At 37.0% G+C, this 22,331-nt stretch overlaps 1 protein-coding gene across 1 annotated transcript in view; it reads left to right on the top strand.

Moving 5' to 3' along the window:
• Positions 1–22,331, top strand: part of SMG1 (SMG1 nonsense mediated mRNA decay associated PI3K related kinase) — a 57,116-nt gene that overhangs the window by 11,973 nt on the left and 22,812 nt on the right. The window contains exons 3-30 of the mRNA XM_040079619.2: positions 303–458; positions 3,026–3,162; positions 4,369–4,427; positions 5,130–5,343; positions 6,107–6,232; positions 6,327–6,399; positions 7,097–7,194; positions 8,698–8,871; positions 9,754–9,978; positions 10,088–10,189; positions 10,602–10,871; positions 11,416–11,546; positions 12,219–12,380; positions 12,830–12,948; positions 13,367–13,454; positions 13,537–13,638; positions 14,164–14,304; positions 14,595–14,794; positions 15,037–15,233; positions 15,859–16,026; positions 16,807–16,961; positions 17,435–17,580; positions 18,243–18,444; positions 19,401–19,510; positions 19,899–20,046; positions 20,409–20,568; positions 21,211–21,331; positions 21,963–22,211. Coding sequence (XP_039935553.1) covers positions 303–458; positions 3,026–3,162; positions 4,369–4,427; positions 5,130–5,343; positions 6,107–6,232; positions 6,327–6,399; positions 7,097–7,194; positions 8,698–8,871; positions 9,754–9,978; positions 10,088–10,189; positions 10,602–10,871; positions 11,416–11,546; positions 12,219–12,380; positions 12,830–12,948; positions 13,367–13,454; positions 13,537–13,638; positions 14,164–14,304; positions 14,595–14,794; positions 15,037–15,233; positions 15,859–16,026; positions 16,807–16,961; positions 17,435–17,580; positions 18,243–18,444; positions 19,401–19,510; positions 19,899–20,046; positions 20,409–20,568; positions 21,211–21,331; positions 21,963–22,211 — 4,233 coding nt within the window. The remainder of the gene's footprint in view (positions 1–302; positions 459–3,025; positions 3,163–4,368; positions 4,428–5,129; positions 5,344–6,106; positions 6,233–6,326; positions 6,400–7,096; positions 7,195–8,697; positions 8,872–9,753; positions 9,979–10,087; positions 10,190–10,601; positions 10,872–11,415; positions 11,547–12,218; positions 12,381–12,829; positions 12,949–13,366; positions 13,455–13,536; positions 13,639–14,163; positions 14,305–14,594; positions 14,795–15,036; positions 15,234–15,858; positions 16,027–16,806; positions 16,962–17,434; positions 17,581–18,242; positions 18,445–19,400; positions 19,511–19,898; positions 20,047–20,408; positions 20,569–21,210; positions 21,332–21,962; positions 22,212–22,331) is intronic.

The following is a 22,331-nucleotide window of genomic DNA, read 5'->3' as shown; positions in this document are numbered from 1 at the left end:
GCTTTTCATGTCAAAGTAATAATAAGAAAACATTAAGTACAACAAAATTGACAAACTTCATTGCAATAGTGTTTTTTTTCATGTACTTCAGCAAAAAGACAGATGAGATTCTAAATCTGTGACCTGGAAACTTACAGGATACAACAAAACATTGATGTGTGTGAAACTGAAAAAGGAAGCTAAAGGAGGTGGTAGAGGATAGAGCTGTTAATTTGCATATAAATTGAATAACTTACAACTCACCACCTTGCTAAATATGTGGTCTGAGAGCGTGTTTTAATGTCCCATTGGTTTGTCCACAGGTGGCTACAGTGTCAATGGAGGATCTGGGGAAAATACTTATGGTCGGAAGTCGTTGGGGCAAGAGCTGAGAGTTAACAATGTGACCAATCCTGATTTTACCAGTGTTCCGCATGGGAATCGTGCTTTAGCCACAAAAGACATGAGGAAATCACAGGGTAAGGACATTGTTGATTTTCAGGAAGAGAGTATCTCTTTTGGCGACATTTCTTGTGTTCAGAATATGAAAAGAGGTTTACTATGGTTAGGCAGTCTGGATTTTTGTGATATATGATTAAATGGTGTTGATGGAAACTTGTTTTGCTTGTTTTGTCATCTTATTTCACTGTTCCTTGTGCTGAGGCTTCCTCCAGAGGTTTGGTCGATCTCTCAACTGCCTGGCTTAGGCTGTCACTTTTTCAGTTTCCTTTAGATGGCTTTTGAACCCTTACTTAGATTAGCCAGGTTTGGCAAAGACATCTCTAAGAAGGAGAACTTGCTTTGGATTTGTTGCAAATTGGTGCCTGAGTAGAAAGTTGGTGATTAATGAGCCCCAGTGTGGGAAGAGCAGCAATGGCTGGGAGCAGCTTAGCCGTTCCCTGTTGTCCCTGGGCTGCAGGACAAGCAGTGATCGCATCCTGCCTGCTCAGTCGCTGTGTGTGTCCTCCTGAGCCTGTCACTGCTTGTGTTCCCTCTTGCTCAGCTGAGTAGAGGCCAGCGAGGAGCTGGAAGCATCCTAAGAATGTGGGCAAGGTCTTGGGAGATGCAGCAAGAACAAATTTGGAGTTTCAGGAGGATGCAGGAATGCTGGGTTTGTGTTTCTGAGGAAGAAAGCTTCAGTCTTCCCACTATTTGAGGTTTGAGTCATAGTTAAAAAAAAAAAAAAAAAGTTATTCCAAGCATTTTTGAATGAAAATAGAAACTTCATGACTAAGCACTGTCACTTATTGCATCACTTAGTATAAGTAGTAGTTGAGCCACTGGTAAAAACTGCCTGCTTTGTGCCAGGCACATTATAAACGTGAGGACAGGCTGTTTCTTCTCAAGGATTAACATTTCAGAGGAGAAAAAAGAATGTTCAGTGTGCTTTGCAGGTGGAAGAACTGATGTGTAAGTGGTGACATGACTGTTTGAAAAATGTGATTTTTAGGAATGGATTAAACTCAGACTTTGTAATCCTCTTCTGGTGTTTTGATATAAAATTATGTAGTCGTTTTAGTGTCTTATGATGTCTATGTAGAGGAAATAGAAAATTCTTCAAATTAAAAAAAACCTTTCTGCCAGTACTAAATAATAGTTAATTCAGACTGTTCTCCTGGGTATGTGAGCATCTCTTTAATCCTGAAAAGGTTAGGTAGGATATATAATTTTGGAAGACTGAAGTTGTTGCCTATGACTTGTATGTTTTCTCTCCTTGAGATGTCAGATTTCAAGATTTTCTCCTTTTGAACTTGGCTGTCTTTGACTGTTGCAGGTTTTAGCAAGTCATTTTGTTTTTTTGTATCTTCTTTAAAATACAATGGGATTATCTTGCAACCAGATTTTGGGTTTTAAGTTCTTTGATGTTTTCTTGTTAGTATATTCATTAAACAATTTTAAATATAGCATGTGGCTGAGACCTTGCTGAATTTTCACAAAGCAGATGTCACAGGTATTTAACTAGTACTTTGATTAGTGTAGGTTCAGTCATGTTCTTGGTTAGTGTTTTTTGGTTCTGTTTTTTTTTTTTCTTAAAGTTGTGATTGTGATTTGATAATTAGCTGACATACTTGGGGAGTAATGCTGATGTAGATTAGCTATTAACTGAATAAAGACAAAGCTGCTTTAGTCACATCAGATGACTGATGTCTAGCAGAGTAGAGCAAAAAGCTGTCTGTAACTGCCTTGGATTTTCTCATTAAAGTCATGTCAGCTAAGAAAACCTCATGATGTTCCATGAACACTTTGATTTGAGCCACCATGAAACATCTGATGTTAAATTTATTGAAAGAAATTCTGTTTCCCTATTGCAAATGAGGGAAATTAATTATTTGTATGAATTCATAGGTAATTTGTCCCTCAGGCGGGTAAACTGTGTTGTGACCTTCTCTGGTATTGAGTGCTTTTGGCCAAGTTTAATGAAGTGTTTCCTTATGAAGGTGTTCATTCTCCCCCATTATGAGCTGCTTATGTGAACAGCCAGGTCCCTCTTCACGCTGGGGGCTTTTGTTCCTCACTAAAGGAAGAGCAGATCTATTTTCCTTTTCGAAGCAGAACCCTGCTACCTATCAGAGAGAAAATACTGTTTCTTTGTAGTTGCTTGAACTTAAATCTGGTTCTTTGCTTCAGGAAGCAGCTTGGTTTTTTCCTGCAAGGTTTTCTCAAAATATTATTTGTTGAATTATTTTCATTTATTCAATCTGAAGTCTGATTTAATCTTAGCCAACATCACTTTTTTAAAAATTCCATTTATGTAGATGGGAGCTAAGTCCATGTTTTTGTGTAGAAGACGGTTCTGCTTAGTTCTAAATGATTTCAACACAGGTACTGGGCTGTCCACATGAAGAAATTAAATATTTTGGTAGCTAAATTAGATTTTACGTTTAACTTTCTTTTTATGAACGTTTAAAACCAATCAGGATTTATTTTTAATTGTGTTCTCAAATTACTATTATGACTTAATTGATTTAGCACATACTTGTATTGGACAATACAGGTACTGTTGAGAAATGCTGTAGGAAAAAAGAAATAATGTTGCTTTTTTCAGAGCGACCGTTGTCTTATTCTGACGAGTCTCGACTGTCAAATCTTCTTCGGAGGATTACTCGGGAAGACGACAGAGACCGAAGACTGGCTACTGTAAAGCAACTGAAAGAATTCATTCAGCAACCAGAAAACAAACTGGTCAGTAATTCTTCCTTTGCCATAGCATTGGGCATTTCTTGTTTTATGAAACTGTCTTTTTCAAATCTGAGTATTGGGACATGTCTGCAAGGATTGTCTTGTATACAAAGAATTTCATTCCACAGGAAAAGAGAGTGTATTCCTGGATTGTTTGGTTTCCATAATTCAGGAAATGTTTTATTAGGATGTATTGCCTCAAACCAAACTGCGGAGTGCTTGAACTGTAGGAATTAACATGGCATGTGTGTGACTGCTCCTTAGGAATAGCCGCTGGATCCCTCAGAAAAGAAACAGAGGGAAAGGGAAGTAAAGTGTTGTCTTGTTCAAGAACTGTTTCTCTATTTTTAAATTAAAAATACACAGGTGTTTAGTCTTGTGAACAGCTTGTCTTAGAGCTACTCAGCTTTCTAACTAAACATCTCTGTATGTGGATTCCCTTCCATGGGAGGAGAACTGAGTAAGTCTTAACTTAAAAACTGGGTACCATCCACTGTGTTAAAGAGGGATGTCTTTCTGAAGAAAATAGCATAAACCTTTTTACTAATTATTTTTATTAACTGTCAAGAAAACTTCCTGTTATTATGATGTGCAGTTGCAGCTAATGTGTGATTTTTTTCAATCAGATCACTAATGTGGCAGGGGTTTAGTGCATATTAGGAAAACAAGTCTTTCTGGTTATGTTTACTGAGAAGCATTGCTTCTCAGTAATAATAATTTAATAATAATAATAATGAAGCAGAATGCTTCATGCCCAAAATTGTATTCCATTTCACTGAAATGCAGGGTTGCCTAAGTAGAAACTTCAGATTATATTATGTGTTCCAGAAAACTTTTCAATGATACAATTGATTTATTAGTATGAGAGATTTGGTCTTTAGTAGATGCTACTCATGAGCTGTGTGATGAGTCTTCCATGGTGATGTAATGTTATCAGCAAGAACTAAACTTGGAACAGACCTTGATAGCAGGCTACCAGTATTTTCATGGCTACTGTAAATAAATATCAAATATAACATCTAGGATAATATTGCAGTGTTGCTTAATATAGTTCATGCCAGTCTGCAGTGGCCGTGGAAAGCATAATGGCATTCTCTTGGCAAGGAGAACTGGCAATGTTGTCTTTAATGTGGGTGTAAACAGGACCTATTGTGGAAGCAGTATTGGGCAATTACTGTGTTTATGCCTTTTATTTATCTTATATTACAGGTACTCGTTAAACAACTGGATAATATCCTGACTGCCATTCATGATGTGCTCAATGAAAGGTAAGATGGAAAAATGCTCTGAAGGGGAAAAATGAGAGCATTAGGTTTGAAAGAGAGATGGGAAGGAGTGAGAGAAATTTATTGGCTAGTTTTGTATCTGTGTCCCATTGCAGGAACAGAATGAAATTGGGGGGGGGAGTAAAAACTCTTAGGCTTATCAGCAATGCTGTTGGGCTGTCTAGAGTACACCTGCCTTGGAGAGAATGTGAAGGCACAGGTGTGGCTCTGATGCTGCAGGTTGTGTGGAGTCTGTCTCAGGTGTGCTCAGTCAGCTGGCGGAGCAGTGCACTGCTGTGCTGGTGTAGCTTCCAAAATGAGAAGTTTTTTTTACAAGCTGACTCATTTACATCCATTTAAGAGTGTTTGTAGAGGATGCTGAGGTTTGTGTGGTCTTTTCAGTGCTTAGGTCAGTGTTATTTCCAAGAGTCAGCTGTGTATTCAGAACTATTTCTATTGGATCGAGTGTTGCAATTAGAAGCACATTTGCATACTTTTATTCAAGTTGACTTACTCCATAGAAATAATATTTCTTAGAATTTTATTTTAGCTTTGCCACTGCTACCGTTAAGTAGGAGAGAAGCAGCTTTATTTCTGCATGTATTTTCTTTTGCTTTAGAAAATGCTTGATTTTGTTCATGCTTCTGTTCTGCTGTCATGGCCGGAGATCCCAAATTTCTTTTTTTTTTCTCTCCAAAATTACAGTAGCAAATTGCTTCAGGAATTGAGACAGGAAGGAGCTTGCTGTCTTGGCCTTCTTTGTGCTTCTCTGAGCTACGAGGCTGAGAAGATCTTTAAATGGATTTTTAGCAAATTCAGTTCATCCACAAAAGATGAAGTTAAACTTCTTTATTTGTGTGCAACCTACAAAGCACTAGAGACTGTAGGAGAAAAGAAAGCATTTTCATCTTTAATGCAGGTAAGACTACAACTTAAAACATGATTATTAATAATTTTCTCGGTGCAGTGCTTGAATGAGCTTTTTAAACTGGAATGAACAGTAAGTGATTCTATATTGACATAATAAGTAAATATCATTAAGACTGGGAGTGAACTTTCTGACAGAATGGGATTCTTTGACTCTGGTTACATTAGAAAAGAATGACAAATCTTTGTAGGATGATACCTATTTTGATGCAGCTTTCTAGTATTTATGGCAGATCCAAGAAGAATCTTGTTAAGACCAAAAAGAGAACTTAAGTGGAATGGTACACAACACCTGACCTTTTGACTGTTTTGTGCTATCTCCTATTTACAATTTCTAACTGGAGTTGTGGATAGATCTGAGAAAGAAGTAGGATGTGGGCAGACAAGATGAGGTCCCCTGGCTCAGATTTAAAGGTTTCTTAGTTTGAGTGTAGAACAGCTGTAGCCAGGTCTGTATTCCAATTTAATAGGTGCTTTACAGAGCCAAAAAGCTTAGGCAGGAGAAACAGGACTTAAGACAACTCAGAGTTGTTCTGTGGCTAAAGAACTAAGGAGAAGTGTTCCCTGGCTCTGCCATGTATCAGGCAGATGCCCCCTTGAAGTGATTTCTTCATGCAGTGTATGTGATGCTTTTTACATTTTGTTCCTGCAGAAAGAGTAGAATTTTGTTGTTTGAATCAAGTAGATTGTTACAATGTGTTCTCTCTCGTGTTCTACTGAAGTGAAATGTGTGGTGGCCTTGCTTTACTTTTCAGCTTGTAATGACCAGCCTGCAGTCCATCCTAGAAAATGTTGATACACCAGAGTTACTGTGCAAGTGTGTCAAGTGCATCCTTTTGGTGTCTCGATGCTACCCACACATTTTCAGCACCAATTTTAGGGTAAGCTTTCTTTGTGTTTTGTATTTTCTTTCTGCAGTAGAAATGTTGGTGCAGGAAATTGGGTAATGACTCTGTTTTCACAATTCCTTTCCAGGACACAGTGGACATACTGGTTGGGTGGCACATAGATCACACTCAGAAACCTTCTTTGACACAACAGGTCTCTGGTAAGTTTGGCCAGAGGAGCTCATGGAGAGTCTCAGAGCCTGCTCTAGCTTGCAGATGTTGGGGCTTTACTTGCACAAGTTCGGTTCTACTGACGTGGAAGTTGATAAAAAACCAAATTGAGTTTCTGGCTATATAAGAAGATACTTTGTTCCTAACTTTTTAGTAAATTTACATTTGTCATTTTATGCTAATTCCGGAAAAATGGGATGTTTATTCAGGGTATATTTAAACACCAATTGTTTTGTGCAATTTTATAACAAACTTGAATAAATTTATAGGTATTAGTATATCCTCTGTAAAAGGATATATTTTTTCTTAAGTACTTTTAGATAATCCTTGTGGTAAAGATACTGTACTGGCATTTAAAAATGTTTTTTACATTTTTCTCAAGTTTTCTCAATAGTTTTCTCAGTTTTCTTGGAAGTTATTCACAGCTAATTAATTATGTTTCTTGTGTCATAGTCCTAGAATCTATCCTTGGTGTTTAACTGCTGTGGGGCAGAACTGAACCTTAAAATGATTTTTGCAAAAGGACAGTAGAAGGAGATACAATTTATATTTATTTTAAAAACAGCTGCCATTAGTATTTTCATGTAGATGACCTCTTAGCTCAGCAACTTTTCCCTCAGCAATATTTAACTAAAATTTAATGATTGTCTGTCATTCTGTGTTAATTGGCTTGGTATTTTCATGCAGGATGGCTGCAGAGCTTGGAGCCCTTTTGGGTGGCTGATCTAACTTTTTCTACCACGCTCTTGGGTCAGTTTTTGGAAGATATGGAAGCTTATGCTGAGGTAAACAAGACTTTATGGTATATACCAGACTTAACTGTTACGGTTTTCTTAAGAAATCCACAGCTGAGATTTTTATGGCTGTATTACTTTTGTAGAAAATAAAATTACATGGCTTTCCCTGGGGAAAAGAGGACCAAATTATAGAGTATACTTCAGTGATGTACAATGACCAACTGCACAAATATCCATTAACTATTTAATTAGTATCACAACCAGGCCTTCAGCCATTGTTGATTGAGAATATCGTGATGTAATAAAACTGTAAACAATTGACCAAGCAGGAATGCCTTTATTTTTAAAGAGCTGATGTGAAGACAATTCATGGTCTTTCCTTGGTGTTTTCTTTAATTGTCCAACCTCAGAGTGTTCCAGGACTTTTAACTGTTGGTGAAAAAAGAGGAAATCTTAATGCTTCAAAAAAACACTGATGATAAATCTGTCTTTTTAAAATAAAGCAGCAGATTATAATATACAGGAAATAATGTAGCAGGAACTGATGGAAAACTAGATTATATTCATTTAATGTACTTAATTTTGACTTTTGTAACCTTTGCTTAATTAACAGGGCGTAGAGTTTATCTGATGCTGTCGTTAAAGGAAGAGCTTTGAGATTAGGGGGGAAGTGCTAACTTTTAAGGTGTATGTGCTCATATGAATACATAACTTATAAGTAGATTATACTGTATTGTGTATGTTAATATGCAGGTCCTGTAGGTAAAGTTGTACTTGGAGCACGATTTGTTTCACTCAAAGCAGAATCAATAATTTGGTCAGTGTCCTCCTCTGTCCACCAGGGCCTTTGCTGGCGCAGCTTTAGGATTCACAGGGCAGAGCAGAGCAGTAAATCACTGCTTATCGAGCTGGCTGCTGCTCTGGTCAATGTGTGTATTCTTAGTCACGGAAGAGTTTTAAGATAACGTGTGCTAACATGGAGGAGGTGCTTCCAGCCAGTGTGTTTATCTCACAGTGGGGTAGACCAAGGCTACAGCTCTACTAATGAGATCAGCACTTCTGGGAATGTTCCCAGGCACTGGTGCCAGCTGGCATGGAATAGTCTGTTAGTGAACTCTTGGTCTCCAGATCAACATAGTTTGCATGTGTGATGGGAATGGCCAGTCAAACATCTCGACTCCATTTTGGGGATGGGAATTTTTGGTAGAGTGGTAAAAGTGTGCAGGCAACTGTTGTAACAGTGCAGCAATACAGATGATCATGTTCCAGAGACCAGGAATTTCATAAGCCTCTGCTTTAATTTACAAGATACAGTCTGAGTACTTTGTTTCAGTGGCTGAACTCACTGTTACTCTGTGACTTCTCATTGTGTGCCTGTATCCCACCTTGGTACGGGGTGTGGTTGGGAGATACTGGATAAATACATCTGTAACTGGATTGCACAGTTTAATGTCTGGAAAAGAGATGAAGCATTTTCAGTCTCATATTTTGATGTTTTACCTGTGTGTAAGTTAATGATGTGTGCTGATACGTTAACCCTGTGTGCTGCAGGACCTCAGCCACGTGGCTTCAGGGGAGTCGGTGGATGAGGACATCCCTCCTCCCTCGGTGTCACTGCCCAAGCTGGCTGCTCTGCTGCGGGTGTTCAGCACTGTGGTGAGGAGCATTGGGGAGCGCTTCAGCCCCATCAGAGGACCACCAATCACAGAAGCTTATGTAACTGATGTAAGGACTCGATTTACTTTGGTTTTCTTTGTTGCTCACCTGTTCTGTCACCATGTAGCAATGGCAAAACTGAGTTTGTTTAGGTTTTGTGAATGTTACATGAATGTGTATATTCTCAGCTTTGAGTAAATCTATTTGTTCCCAGAAATATGCTACAATAATTTTATTAAAGTATAGATAAACCATCTTACTGTTTATTCAGATAACAGTGCCACTATAGAAACTTGAATTCTAGTTACGAGTTTGATTTTTATAAAATGCGATGACTTTTATTCCTGTTGAAATAGTCTCTATTAAATCTGATAGTAAATGTCTCTAGCTCTATAGTACAGGATGGTGTAAAGTCAGACTAAGTATTACATAATATGCTAAGTAGCTGCTATAGTTCTGTAATGGGTGAGGAGATAAAATAGAAATACCTGCAGTCAAAGTCTTGTGGTTGCTGGATGATCTGCACAACTGGGATTTGTGCCCTTGCAGAATTGTGTGAGGGACACAACTTCTTGGGCAAATAGGTGTATGGATTTCCCAGTTGAAGACAAGACATTTATGTAACTTCTACCTTAATCTGCAGAGGATTTTTGTGAGGAAAGCTCAAGAAAACTCATCTGTCTTTTGCAATGGGAGTTCTTCTGGTGTTAGTTGGAACAGAACTTTGAAAAATGAACTTAGGTTTTGTAGGTCTCTAACTGAATTGGAAGTCAAGCAGTTGAAAGATTTTTTCTTACACTTCTGAAGTGTAATGCTGAGATGACATTATTCAGAACAGAATTGACCAAACTGCAGAGTAGGTGATGGGACAGATATCAAATGGGTGTGAATACAATTAAATGCCATCTCTTTTTAATGGAGTTTAACTCAGTTGTGTTTTTAATTTTGCAGGTTCTGTACAGAGTAATGAGATGCGTGACTGCAGCAAACCAAGTGTTCTTTTCTGAAGCTGTGCTTACAGCTGCCAATGAGTGTGTTGGAGTTTTACTTGGCAGCCTGGATCCGAGTATGACCATACACTGTGACATGGTCATCACCTATGGATTAGATCAAATGGAAAATTGTCAGACTTGTGGCACTGACTATGTCATTTCAGTCCTGAATCTGTTGACACTGGTTTGTACATGTTTTTATTGTTGTGGGGGACTAGAAAAACAGTATTTTGATTGATCTTTAATAATTAGTAAAAATTAGTAAAATTACTTATTTCGGTTTTTATCTCCAGATTGTTGAACAAATAAATACAAAACTACCATCATCATTTGTAGAGAAATTATTTATACCAGAGTCTAAACTACTTGTTCTTCGTTATCATAAGGAGAAAGAGGTAAGAGTAACTAACTTCTACATGTGTATTCTAACAGCCTTCATGCACTTCCTAGACTATATTAAGCTGTAAAACTTAGCTCACCTAAAATATGGATTTTAGTCTAACTGAATTTCTGAAATGGTAGATACGGCTACTTCTTGGTTTTAGCATTTAGATTTGATAAGAAATTGGTAAGTTTGCCATCATTCTAGGTACAGAATTCCTTAGTTCATTTGATACTCATTGTGTTAGGTGGATGATCAAGAAATTAATTAGTAGATTCTGTAAGTAAGAGGTACAAAAAACGGAAGAGGTATGTGTATCAGACTAAGCTATTCATAGATAAGGAAGTGATTTTAAATTCTTTGTTGCAGATTAGTATAGTTTATGATTTGTTCTAATCAGTTATTGCTGTAATTATGTTCTCAAGGTTGTTGCGGCAGCCCTTGCTGTATACCAAGCTGTATTGAGCCTGAAGAACATTCCTGTTCTGGAGACTGCTTACAGGTTGATTCTAGGAGAAATGACCTGTGCTTTAAATAGTCTTCTCCATAGTTTACATCTTCCCGAAGCCTGTTCTGAAATCCAACATGACTCTTTCAAGAAGCTTATATCCAACGTGGATAATGCCAAGTTTGTTGTTATATTTGACCTCAGTGCTCTAAGTACTATTGGAAATGCTAAAAACTCATTAATTGGGGTGAGTAAAAGCTCAAGAGACAGTTCATGCAATAAGTGTAAAAAATACTTGATTACTTAATTGTATTACACCAGTAGGGCATGTATGTATAACTAAAATGATCATATTTGAACTTCCTAAGTTTTAGAAAAACTTCCATCATTAAAACTTAGGGGAAACAGTGGGTGGATTGTATCTCTAGTTGATGCTTAATGAAAAGCAGTTTCTAGGGAAGGACATCTTATCAGGGTTATTAAAGACTTTAATGCTAAGTTCATCATAGTAATTGCTTTTGAAACTCAAGACAGGTAAAAGCAGCTGTAGTGTGTCCTTTGGCATTATATCAACCATATGAAAACACTTGCCAGATCTTTCCCTATAAAAACGTAAACTACTTTTAACAGACTTCTAAAAAATGGGAAAGAAAATAGTCTGAAAACAATACAGTTAAATTATTTCCTGTGGGGAAAAAGGAAAATACATTAATTAATGGTATGAAAATTACAGTTAAAAGTAGATCCTACTTTTTATGTTTCTGTGCTTGTGTTGCAATTGTTCTATACAGATGTGGGCCCTTTCACCAACTGTGTTTGCACTGCTGAGCAAAAACCTGATGATTGTTCATGGTGACATAGCAGTTCACTTCCCTGCTGTCCAGTATGCAGTGCTCTACACACTGTACTCACACTGCTCCAGGTAGGAGGTTTCATAATTCAGCAGCATCTTAAGAGCACTAGGATGGGCTGATGGGAATATTGTTGGAGGATGAAATTAAATAGACTTACAATCAAGCTTTTGCCCAATTTTTCTTAATTAGTTTTTGCTTTCATTAATTGCAGGGAAGCTGTATCTCAGCCAGGAAAGCAGATCCTGGCTTAAAGCTGGCCTTTTGTTCAAGGGCAGATTAGAAGTCTTGTTTGAATAGAGATAACTGAGGCAGAACTCTACTGAAAGTAAATGAAGAAAGATTATTTACTATTTAGCTTACTGAGAGATCTAGGAGTGGTAATGAGATGTAAACAACAGATGTAAATATGTTTTAGACCATATTAATACATACTGTTGTTAAAGTAAAGGAATATACCAGTTCAACTGTTTCTTTTTGCATCCTTAGCTGTGGTGATTTTTCACTAAGCGTTGGATACCAGACCCAGTGGAGAGCAGGTTACTGGCCTGCATGGACTGATGGCAAATTGTAGCTTTGTTCTTTATGCTAGGGATCAAAATATTTGGATTTTGGCATAGTGTGGTTTGTGTTCATTTAACTTTTCCTTCTGATTGTTGATGTTTTCTCTCCTCCTGTAAACTTTAGGGAAGTATCTCTAATCTTGGGGTAGTTTTACAGTTTGTTCTTCTTTGCCTTTTCAGGCATGACCATTTCATATCCAGTAGCCTCAGTTCTTCCTCTCCTTCTCTGTTTGATGGAGCAGTTATAAGTACTGTAACTACAGCAACAAAAAAACATTTCTCAATCATACTGAACCTATTGGGGCTACTGCTTAAGAAGGATAACCTTACTCAAGATACCAGGTAAGGAAAATTTTCTTAGAAATTTGTAATTTTTTTTGTCCAGTAGAATACATTAATTCTGAAACCAAGGTAATTTGAATTTGTAAACTTGGGGTAAGTTTTGCCAGTCAAGTATCTGGGGTTTTCTTAAACATTATTAGTGAAATTGTGGAAAAAGTAGCTGCTCATTTTTATACACGAAAATTAGAAAAGTTTAAACTATCCGAAGATCTATCCAGTAGAAGCAGAGTTATCAAACTTTACTGAAAGAAAGGGTATAGTCTCTGAAAGTACCCTTTTGCAATAGTTGCCATCCTGTATTACCAAAAGTCGGTGAGAGCTGAGGACATCTTTAAAGTTAAGAAATACTTTGTTTCAAAAGTGTGAGCTACTACGTGAAGTAGTTTAAGTTCTATCAGAAAGTACCTCTCTGTAACTGTGTAGAGTGACTAAACTCTTGGTTTTTGAAGGAAACTCCTTACAACGTGGGCTTTGGAAGTGGCTCTTCTGATGAAGAAATCAGAAACATACACACCGTTATTTTCTCTCCCATCTTTTCATAAGTTTTGCAAAGGACTTTTAGCAAACAGTAAGATATTGCATATTTTTACATTTTACACTTCAAAGTTAAGTACATAAATACCCTTGTCCCACTGATAGTAGCAACTGTACTTGTTTCATTTACGTTAAGGATGCTTCAAGGTTGTATTGTGCAAGAACTTACACTCTTTAGATTTTTTTTTTTTTTAAAGTGGATCTCTGCATGTTACTTAAACAGTTTTCTTAAAATAAATTGCTGTCTTAAGAGACTGGTCACATCACCGACATTTTTGGTAGATCAATTTCCCAGTCACAAATCATTATTTACCAAAAGCACTGGAATAGTTCTGTGATGTGTTTAATTTCAAACTCTGTAAATTATATGGGAACAAATGCAGAGTAGTGCAGAAGTTACCTAATTCCAGCAAGAATAACTTTTTTTTCCTCCTTTCAACTCCTTAATTCAGCACTTCTGGAAGATGTGAACATTTGTCTTCAAGCATGTAGTAGCCTCCACGCCCTGTCTTCCTCCCTTCCAGATGACCTTTTACAGAGGTACTTGCACAGAGTTCTGTATGTAATTTGAATTATGCTGATAATGGAGATATTAACACCTCTTTCCTTTTTGGTGTTGCAGGTGTGTTGATGTGTGTCGTGTTCAACTAGTCCATAGTGGTGCTCGTGTGAGACAAGCTTTTGGAAAACTTCTGAAATCAATTCCTTTAGATGTTGTGTTGAGGTGAGTTGCTCAGACCAACGTCAGTGTGAATAATGGTTTAATTTCTTCAGAGACACTTAACCTGAAAAGTAACGCCAGTGGACTGTCATCATACTGTCTTAGTTGAAAATTAAAGAGCATGAGCCTACAGTGGTAGTTCTGGGTTGGTGGCTGGGCTTGGTGATCTTAAAGGTCTCATCCAACCCTCTGAGATTCTAAGTGTCTTGCTATCTCTCCTATGTTTTTACAGGTCTAAGAACAGTATGTAGTATGCAAAGTAATTGACAAATTTGATAAGTTATGCATCACTTGTTGAAGCAAACTCTGAATACATGTAAGGTCCCTGTTATCCAGAGCTTCAGCAATATTATGTCCTATAATTTGTCTTGAAGACCTGAACTCTGAAAGCGCTTGGTATTAATACCAAAGTGTATAATCAGTTCTAGTCATTACATATATATAGTGTGTGTGTAATTCTCTTACACAACGTTTTTTGGTTTATTCAAGTGCGTTATAGCATGGATTGTTTTCCCTCTCTTCCTGCAGTAACCGTACCCACACCGAAATACAAGAAATTTCTTTGGCTATAAGAAGTCACATGAGCAAAGCTCCAAGTAACACATTCCACCCACAGGATTTCTCTGATGTCATTAGTTTTATTTTGTATGGAAACCTCCACCGAACTGGGTAAGAACTCCTTGTAGAACTGAAATCTATGAATGTTTAATTTATAGTAAACAAGTCCAAGTTATATATAGTTTAAAATTTGTAATTATCATTACAAACTACATTGCTTTGCTTTCAACCTTTTTTATACTTTATAGTATTTATAAAAGTCTTACATACACACCTTTTGGCATATATTCCTATGTACACTGCTGTTTGGAAGTTAGTTTTATGAGAGATGGGTTTGTGAACAATAGGGCGATGAAGTGTGTACGGTGTGAACTTGTTAATGCACTGATGTTTTCTTTCAGGAAGGATAATTGGTTAGAAAGGTTATTCTATAGCTGTCAAAGACTAGATAAGAGAGATCAGCCAACCATCCCTCGGAACCTGTTGAAGACTGATGCTGTGCTGTGGCAATGGGCTGTCTGGGAAGCAGCTCAGTTCACTGTTCTCTCAAAGCTGCGGACTCCTCTGGGGAGAGCCCAAGATACGTTTCAAACAATTGAAGGTAAAGTAAAATATACACTGTATTTTAATGAGATTTTTTGGTAAGGTTGTGAAGCCAGGGTGTTCATTTCTAAGGAAAGAGGCACAATGGCTTTATTTTTCAGTGCTTACGGATTTGAAAGATGCTGCATAGTGACTGTTAACTTGTGATAGATTTTGAGAGATAGCATTGCTATCCGTTTGCACATTTAAATACAATACCATCTGGTAACTTTTTTCCCCATGTTTTGGTAAAATGTGTAGGTATTATTAGGAGCCTTGCAGCCCACACATTAAACCCTGATCAGGATGTCAGCCAGTGGACTACTGCAGACAATGATGAAGGACACAGTAGCAACCAGCTCAGGCTTGTTCTCCTTCTGCAGTATTTGGAGAACTTGGAAAAATTGATGTACAATGCATATGAAGGATGTGCCAATGCCCTTACCTCTCCACCCAAGGTATGTCTGTCTTGCAGTGCTGATGTGCCTTGGAACAGTCTGTTAAATGAATAGTGTTTTCAGGATTGTTCAGTTCTTAGCCATGGAATTTCAGAAAAACTTCTCAAACGAAGTTTGAGACTCCTACGGAGCGTGTTAAACCAGGCTTTGCTTCTGGAGTGCCAGCTTGCATAGTGGTACAAATCTAGCAAGCCTGTAGTACCGCTGATTTGTAGCAGTCGCTTATTTGTAGATTGTCAGCAGTCCTATTATAAAGTAACACAGTTATTTAAAGCTTTAATTGCTTTTTGGGGAATGTAGAAATTATTATAAGCAACGTACCCTGTTGTGTAGTTCTAAGTGCAAAACATTCTTCAGTGTTGAAATAAGCTGTTTAATTACCAGACTTAGATGTGGCAGTAATATGTAATTTATAGTCAGTTCATATTAAGACTTCTGGCTTGCCAGTGTGCCTGGCTAGTTGCATGCTGTTTGTGATTTCAGACCATTTACATTAATAAAATTAAAGATTAATTGAAAACTGGAGAAAATAAACCTTCCTGCCTTTGATATCAATCTTAAGTACTTAACCATTTTGGTTTGTGCAGAAGAATGTTGTTGTGAAACTTCTTTCCTGTCTCTGAAGGTTATCAGGACGTTCTTTTATACCAATCGCCAGACATGCCAGGATTGGCTGACACGGATCAGACTTTCCATCATGAGAGTTGGATTGCTGGCTGGCCAGCCTGCTGTGACAGTCAGGCATGGATTTGATTTACTCACAGAAATGAAAACTAATAATAGTATCTCTCAGGTACTCTCTTTTCAAACTCTGTAGCCTAGTGCAGAAATATTCACCGTGATATTCTAAAAGAACTAAGCTAAGGCAATCAGTAGTTACTAAACAGAGTTATTTAAAGCCACACTTCTAATTTATATGTTTTTATTGTGGTTGTGATACTGTGGATTGGAGGTTAGGATGTACTGGAGGCATGGTGAAATACAACACAGGAATGAATTCTATAGTTAATTCACAGTTTCAATTGAGCAACTTCTAATTTAGTGGAAACCTTGTGAAACTGGTGCTGCGTTAGGGTGAGGCCATCCCAAGCATTTGTGGTGGTGTGATGTCTTTGTTTACCTGTGGGTATGAGGAGAACTAGGGTTGTGTCATGGGGGTAGCCTTCCTTTAACTAGCAGCTAAGTTCAGAGGTGGGATGAGTGGAAAAAGTAATTAAAGCCTTCTTGAAAAGGTTGAATAGTTTCTTCAGTACATGACTTGATTTGCTTAAATGTTTTACCAAAGGTGGTTTGATAGATATTTGTTACTTTATGTGCCTGTATGAGTTCTCATATAGGTACAAAACCACCCCCCAGGGGCTGATAACCCTTGATGCTCAGGCTGTGGATTCACAGCACAAACTCTTCCCGTGGCTCCCCTGCTTTTCCAGAAGCAGTGCAGTGATGGATATTAGGAACACTTGTAGATGTGTATAATGAAATACTGCTTCACCATTTCTGAGTATTTCCCCACAGCTACGAGGCTCTTGCATCAGAGGAATTTTGTTAATTAACGCTTTTGGTTTGGATTTAGGGAAATGAATTGGAAGTGACAATTATGATGCTGGTGGAAGCACTGTGTGAGCTTCACTGTCCTGAGGCTATTCAGGGTATTGCTGTCTGGTCTTCTGCTGTAGTTGGGAAGAGCCTCTCCTGGATCAATTCCGTAGCTCAGCAAGCAGAAGGGCGGTAAGTTTTCACTAATAATTGGATGCTACAAACTTGGATGTTTTTTCCCCTCTATGGAAAGTCCTGCTTCTGAGTCTTTTAAACAGTGGTGTGAGTCAAGACTGCTCATGAATTTCCACGTCAATTAAAGTCAGTGAATCTTTTCAGAGATGCAATATGTATTTAATCATTATTCGGCTCTACTCATTCAGATTAAAATAGAGACAGTCAAATATAAAACTCATTTATTTCCTCCTGTCTCTACTTGATTTGAAGTTGACATTAAAACTTTTATGGACAAGCTTTTATCAAATGCTATAACCTGGAAATCCAACCAGTAAACTCATATCCTATCTTTATTTCTTTTGCTGAAGGTAATATGAACTTTTTGAGTATTGGGGTAAAATGATGCTCAAAACCCTAGTCTATTTACAAAAAAACCCAAACCTAGTCTGGTTCTTTAAGATGCTGACTGAGATATTGAACTGTTTCAGGTTTGAAAAAGCAACTGCGGAATACCAGGAGCACCTCTGCTCCATGACTGGAGTGGATTGCTGTATAACAGGCTTTGACAAGACTGTTCTGAAGTTGGCCAATTCAAACAGTGTGAATAATGCCAGCCCAAAACATTCCTTGAATGGTCAGTATTTTGTTTTTAAGTAAAATATAACCGTGTAAATGTGTGTGCATAAAATGAGAACATTCAGTGATACAGCCGTGGTAATGCCTGACTCTGAAATCTGAAAACCTGTTTCTATCTGCAGTTAAACTGAAGCACTTAATGCCATTGAAACCAATATTATGTGTAGATAGGAGGGTTTGAAGTACTGAGGTCTAGCTGAATGAAACTGCAGGTAATAGGTAAAATATTTTGTAACTTACTAATTTAAATCTAGTTTATTTTAGGTCATCATAATTTAAACCTTAGTGTTTATGACATAATTGTATCATAAGTGCAGTAGATTCTCAGAGGTTTTTAACTACTAAGACTTGGTTGCAGCATTCTGTTTCATCTTTGAAAACAAACCTCCTTTGTTCCCGATTTAGTTGTTCTCTTTTACTTTTTTGATGCTCCTTTACAGATGTGAGCTAAATTTTTTTCAAAACCTCCTTTGAAAAGGTTCTTTTTTCCCTTAGAAAAAGTGTCAGTGGAAGAATACTGTAAAAGTTGTGTAACTACTTGTGTTTTTTAATTTAAGAGTTTTTCTTGACAAAAGGCATAGAAATAATGTTTGAGTAATAGAACTGCTGTTTGAAAATATGTGTTTAAGCGCATGTTTATATAAATTTTTCATTTCACAGGAGAAACTAGAAAAACTGTTCTGACTAAGCCTAGTGACTCTTCACCTGAAGTGATAAACTACCTGGGTAACAAAGCATGTGAATGTTACATTTCCATTGCCGACTGGTCTGCTGTTCAGGAGTGGCAAAACATGGTCCATGAACTGAAGAAAAGCAATAGCAATACCTCAATCAATCTGAAAGCAGATTTTAACTACATAAAGTAAGGGGATAATTAATTTATTCAACAGTACCTTAGAGTTCATTGTTTTACAACTGAAATCTTTAAGTTTTAATGGATTTTAAAAATTGGGTGTCAGTTTCTAAGTAGAGGCATGCAAAGAAGAAAGTAGTGTTCTTGGGAGGGTGAACACTTGTCCATGGCATTTACAGATGAGTGAAGAGATAACATCATTCTAAATAGCTGCTGTAGCTTTCTGGCTGCTGAGGCTACTTAGTATTCAAGAAAAAAAATCTTTCATTGACGAAAAAAGATACCAAATTTATTCTGCTTTTCTCAGCAGAAGATCAATCCTTTTGTACAACTTAAATAAAATGTATTTCAGTGCTTCTTAGAAGTATCTTAATTTACTAATTTAATTGAAAAAGTATAGGAAAGAAGCGGTCTTGACTGATGAATTCTTTTAGGTTTTTTGTTTGGTTGGTTGGGGTTTTTTGGGGTTTTTTTTTAGATTAAATTTAGAACTGTAGCTTGTGCATTTATTTCCTGACCTTTGATATTTTTCTGGTTCATGAAAAAATACTTTTGACATTGAAGAGACCTTCAATAGACCAGAGTTTCTTTTTATTTGACAACTTGATTGCTTTCCATTTCTGCATGATTGTGGTAATCATAGTAAAATCCTTTTTGGCTGAAATTTCTTGACCTGAAAATAAAAGCACAGAAGGAAGCAGTGAAATAAAATTGTGTAGGTCTGAAAAGGTGACTGCTTCTGTCAGAGAAAGGGGCTCTTCTTTCCCTTTGGTACTGGATTCATTAATTTGGTGCAGAACTAGTGCTTTTTATTGATGTGTGTGATAATTGAGATTTTTGCTAAGAATAAATCATAAGTGCTCTGTAGGATTTCAAGTTAGTCTTTTCTTTTTGCTTTGTAATATACTTAGCAACTGGAGTGAAGTAAGAAATACAAAAATAAAACTATAAATGTTGAATTGCAGATCTTTGAGCAGCTTTGAGTCTGGACAACTTACTGAATGCACTGAACAACTAGAATTATTACCAGGAGAAAATATCAACCTGCTTGCAGGGGGATCCAAAGAAAAAATAGGTATAAATGCATAAATTAACATTTATTCAAGTGCAAAAGAAAATATTTCTCCATGTATCTGTCTCTATAAATGACAAACTGAAACTTCTGAATGCAGTTTGCTTTGTTCAGTGGACTGACCATAACCTTTTATGAATCAAGCTTCAGAATGATTTGTAGTGGTCATCCTAAATGTTGGTGCAAGTGTGTTTTCTGGAGTTAATGTGACTGTTTGTAAGTAATCAGTGATGAATTTATATTTTGAATACATATACATATAAAATACATATTTTTTTAAAAGAAGGGTTTTTTTCCTAACTTCCTTACTGTCAAAAATGCATTCTCAGATGGTGAAACATGATAAAATTTGGCAGTTCTAGTTGGTTTCAATTGTTTAATCTCCATGTAGACATGAAGAAGCTCCTTCCTAATATGCTAAGTCCTGATCCAAGAGAACTTCAAAAAGCAGTTGAAGTACAGCTTTTGAGAAGTTCAGTATGTCTGGCAACAGCTGTAAACCACATAGAACAGGAGCAAAAGTGGCAGTCAATATCTGAGTAAGTTGAAATGTGCTATGAATTAATGTAATACACTGTGAAAACCTGTTGTAGTTTAACTTTGTGTAAAGCTTCAGCATCCATGGCAGTTCTAGCTGTTGTGAGTTATAAGCTTACTGAGGAAAAATAAGATGTTTAACTTGGAGTTCGTATAGTTCATAGAGTACTTGAGTTGATAAAGTACTTCTGTGTGTCAGCTTAATAATAAAATATTATTATAAAGTAACTTGTATGATATTGCAACACTTCCTCATCATCCTTTTAAAGATACTGCATTTGGTTTTTCTTCAGTAATTTTGATATCACTATTTACTCCTAAAGTCTAACTAAGAAAAATGACTGTTGTGATCCTTTAATTTCAGAAATCTTGTGAAGTACTTAAAGCAAACATCCCGCATTGCTATTGGGCCTTTGAGACTTTCCACGCTCACCGTGTCTCAGTCTTTACCAGTGCTGAGCACTCTTCAGTTGTACTGTTCCTCTGCTTTGGAAAACACTGTGTGCAACAGGCTGACATCAGAGGTAATTCTGTGTGTTTAAAACCTAAACTGGGATAATGTCTTTTGCCATATCATGTTGTGGAGTATTGAACATAAAGCATACATTAGTTGTTTTGACTGTTAATCATACTGTAAAAAGACCTCATTTAGTTTTCTAATGTGCCTTGACCCAAGTTTTTATAATTTTACATCTCAATGCTACTTCTCTCTATAGTTACAAATATACCTCTCTTTCAATTACCCTTACAGTATTTTTGAAGTGTAATCGATAGTTGCCTTTTAGAGTGTTGGTATTTTTTCTCTGAAAACAGTGTAACACACACCTATTTTACTTTCAAAGCAACTTAAAAATATTCTAATAAAAAAATCACTTCAGCAATTAAAAACTGAATGTCAGACTTCAACCACTATGAATGTTCTAGATGTAATTTCTAATCACATTGTACAGAAGCCAATTCTGGTTGATTTTGAGCAGCTCTTAGTGTTATCCTCTCAAAATCAACCATAAAACATATTTCTCTTAGTCAATTATTACTGTAATATATAATATTACAGTAATATAAATATGTTTGCTCTAAAAATGGTCTTTGGTTTTAATTCATGACAATGCATTGTAGTAAAGTTGTCTCTCATGACAACTCTGCAACTTCTGTGCCTCTTCCAGGACTGTCTTGTACCTCTCTTCAATGAAGCATTGAGGTCATGCAAGCAGCACGATGTAAGGCCGTGGATGCATGCCCTGAGGTACACACTGTACCAGAGTCAACTGATGGAAAAGCTTAAAGGTGTGTCAGCTCTCATTATGGTGTTAGAAAAAGCAAATCCAGAATTTGAACTTCAGCCGTGTGCTGAAAGCAGCAGCTGTCTTTTCCTATTATTTAGATGGAGTACTTTTTAAAAGCCAGGTTTTTCCTTTCAGATGTTTTGCTTTACTACTGATTGTCTTGATTAGTGCTGTGATGTAGACAGTATCAAAAAGAAAAATAACATTCTGAAGTGTTTAATGGTTGTGTTCTCCTCTCCTAATAACCCCTTACTTGCTCATCACTTTGTACTTTAACTGCTTTCACTTTTCAACACTTCAACATTATGAATAATGGGTCTTCACAAACAGTCCTCAAACCCATTTAAATGCGCAGTATAAGAAGTAATGGGAAAAAAGTTCTGTCGGGGCCAAGTAGGTTTGTTAGCTAAGAAGAATGGTTATAGTGGAAAAAACCTTTTGCCCAGCAGATAATATATGGATATAATTTTTGTTTGAGATGGGGTATATAAATATTCTAGGCAGAAATTAAGTCATCTAAATTTCTGCAGCGATTTTTACTAATGGCCACGTGCTCAATACATTGGGCAGAAATTCTCAGTGTGTCAGAAAGTGGTTTAATACTCTTGTTTACAATGTCTTGCTCTCTTTAGAACCAACGGTCCCCATTAAAAGCCATCTCATGGAACTGGGCTTAACAGCAGCGAAATTTGCACGGAAGCGAGGAAACATCGCCCTGGCTACACGACTGCTCGCCCAGTGCAGCGAAGTTCAGCTGGGGAGAACCACCACTGCACAGGACTTAGTCCAGCACTTTAAAAAATTGTCTGCACCAGGTCAAATAGATGAAAAATGGGGTCCTGAACTTGATATTGAGAAAACAAAGTTGTTATACACAGCAGGTGAGTTATGTTGTAGTGACTTGAGCTTTTATTCCATATAACAAGGCTAATTCCCTTCACCTTGAAGAAGTCACAGTAGGGCAGTATCATTAGGAACTGATTTCATCCCATTAGCTGTTA

This window comes from Hirundo rustica, chromosome 15 (assembly GCF_015227805.2).
Source record: "Hirundo rustica isolate bHirRus1 chromosome 15, bHirRus1.pri.v3, whole genome shotgun sequence".
Classification (NCBI taxonomy): domain Eukaryota; kingdom Metazoa; phylum Chordata; class Aves; order Passeriformes; family Hirundinidae; genus Hirundo; species Hirundo rustica.
Note: the sequence above shows the minus strand (reverse complement) of the source record. Positions and strands in the feature narration are given on the sequence as shown.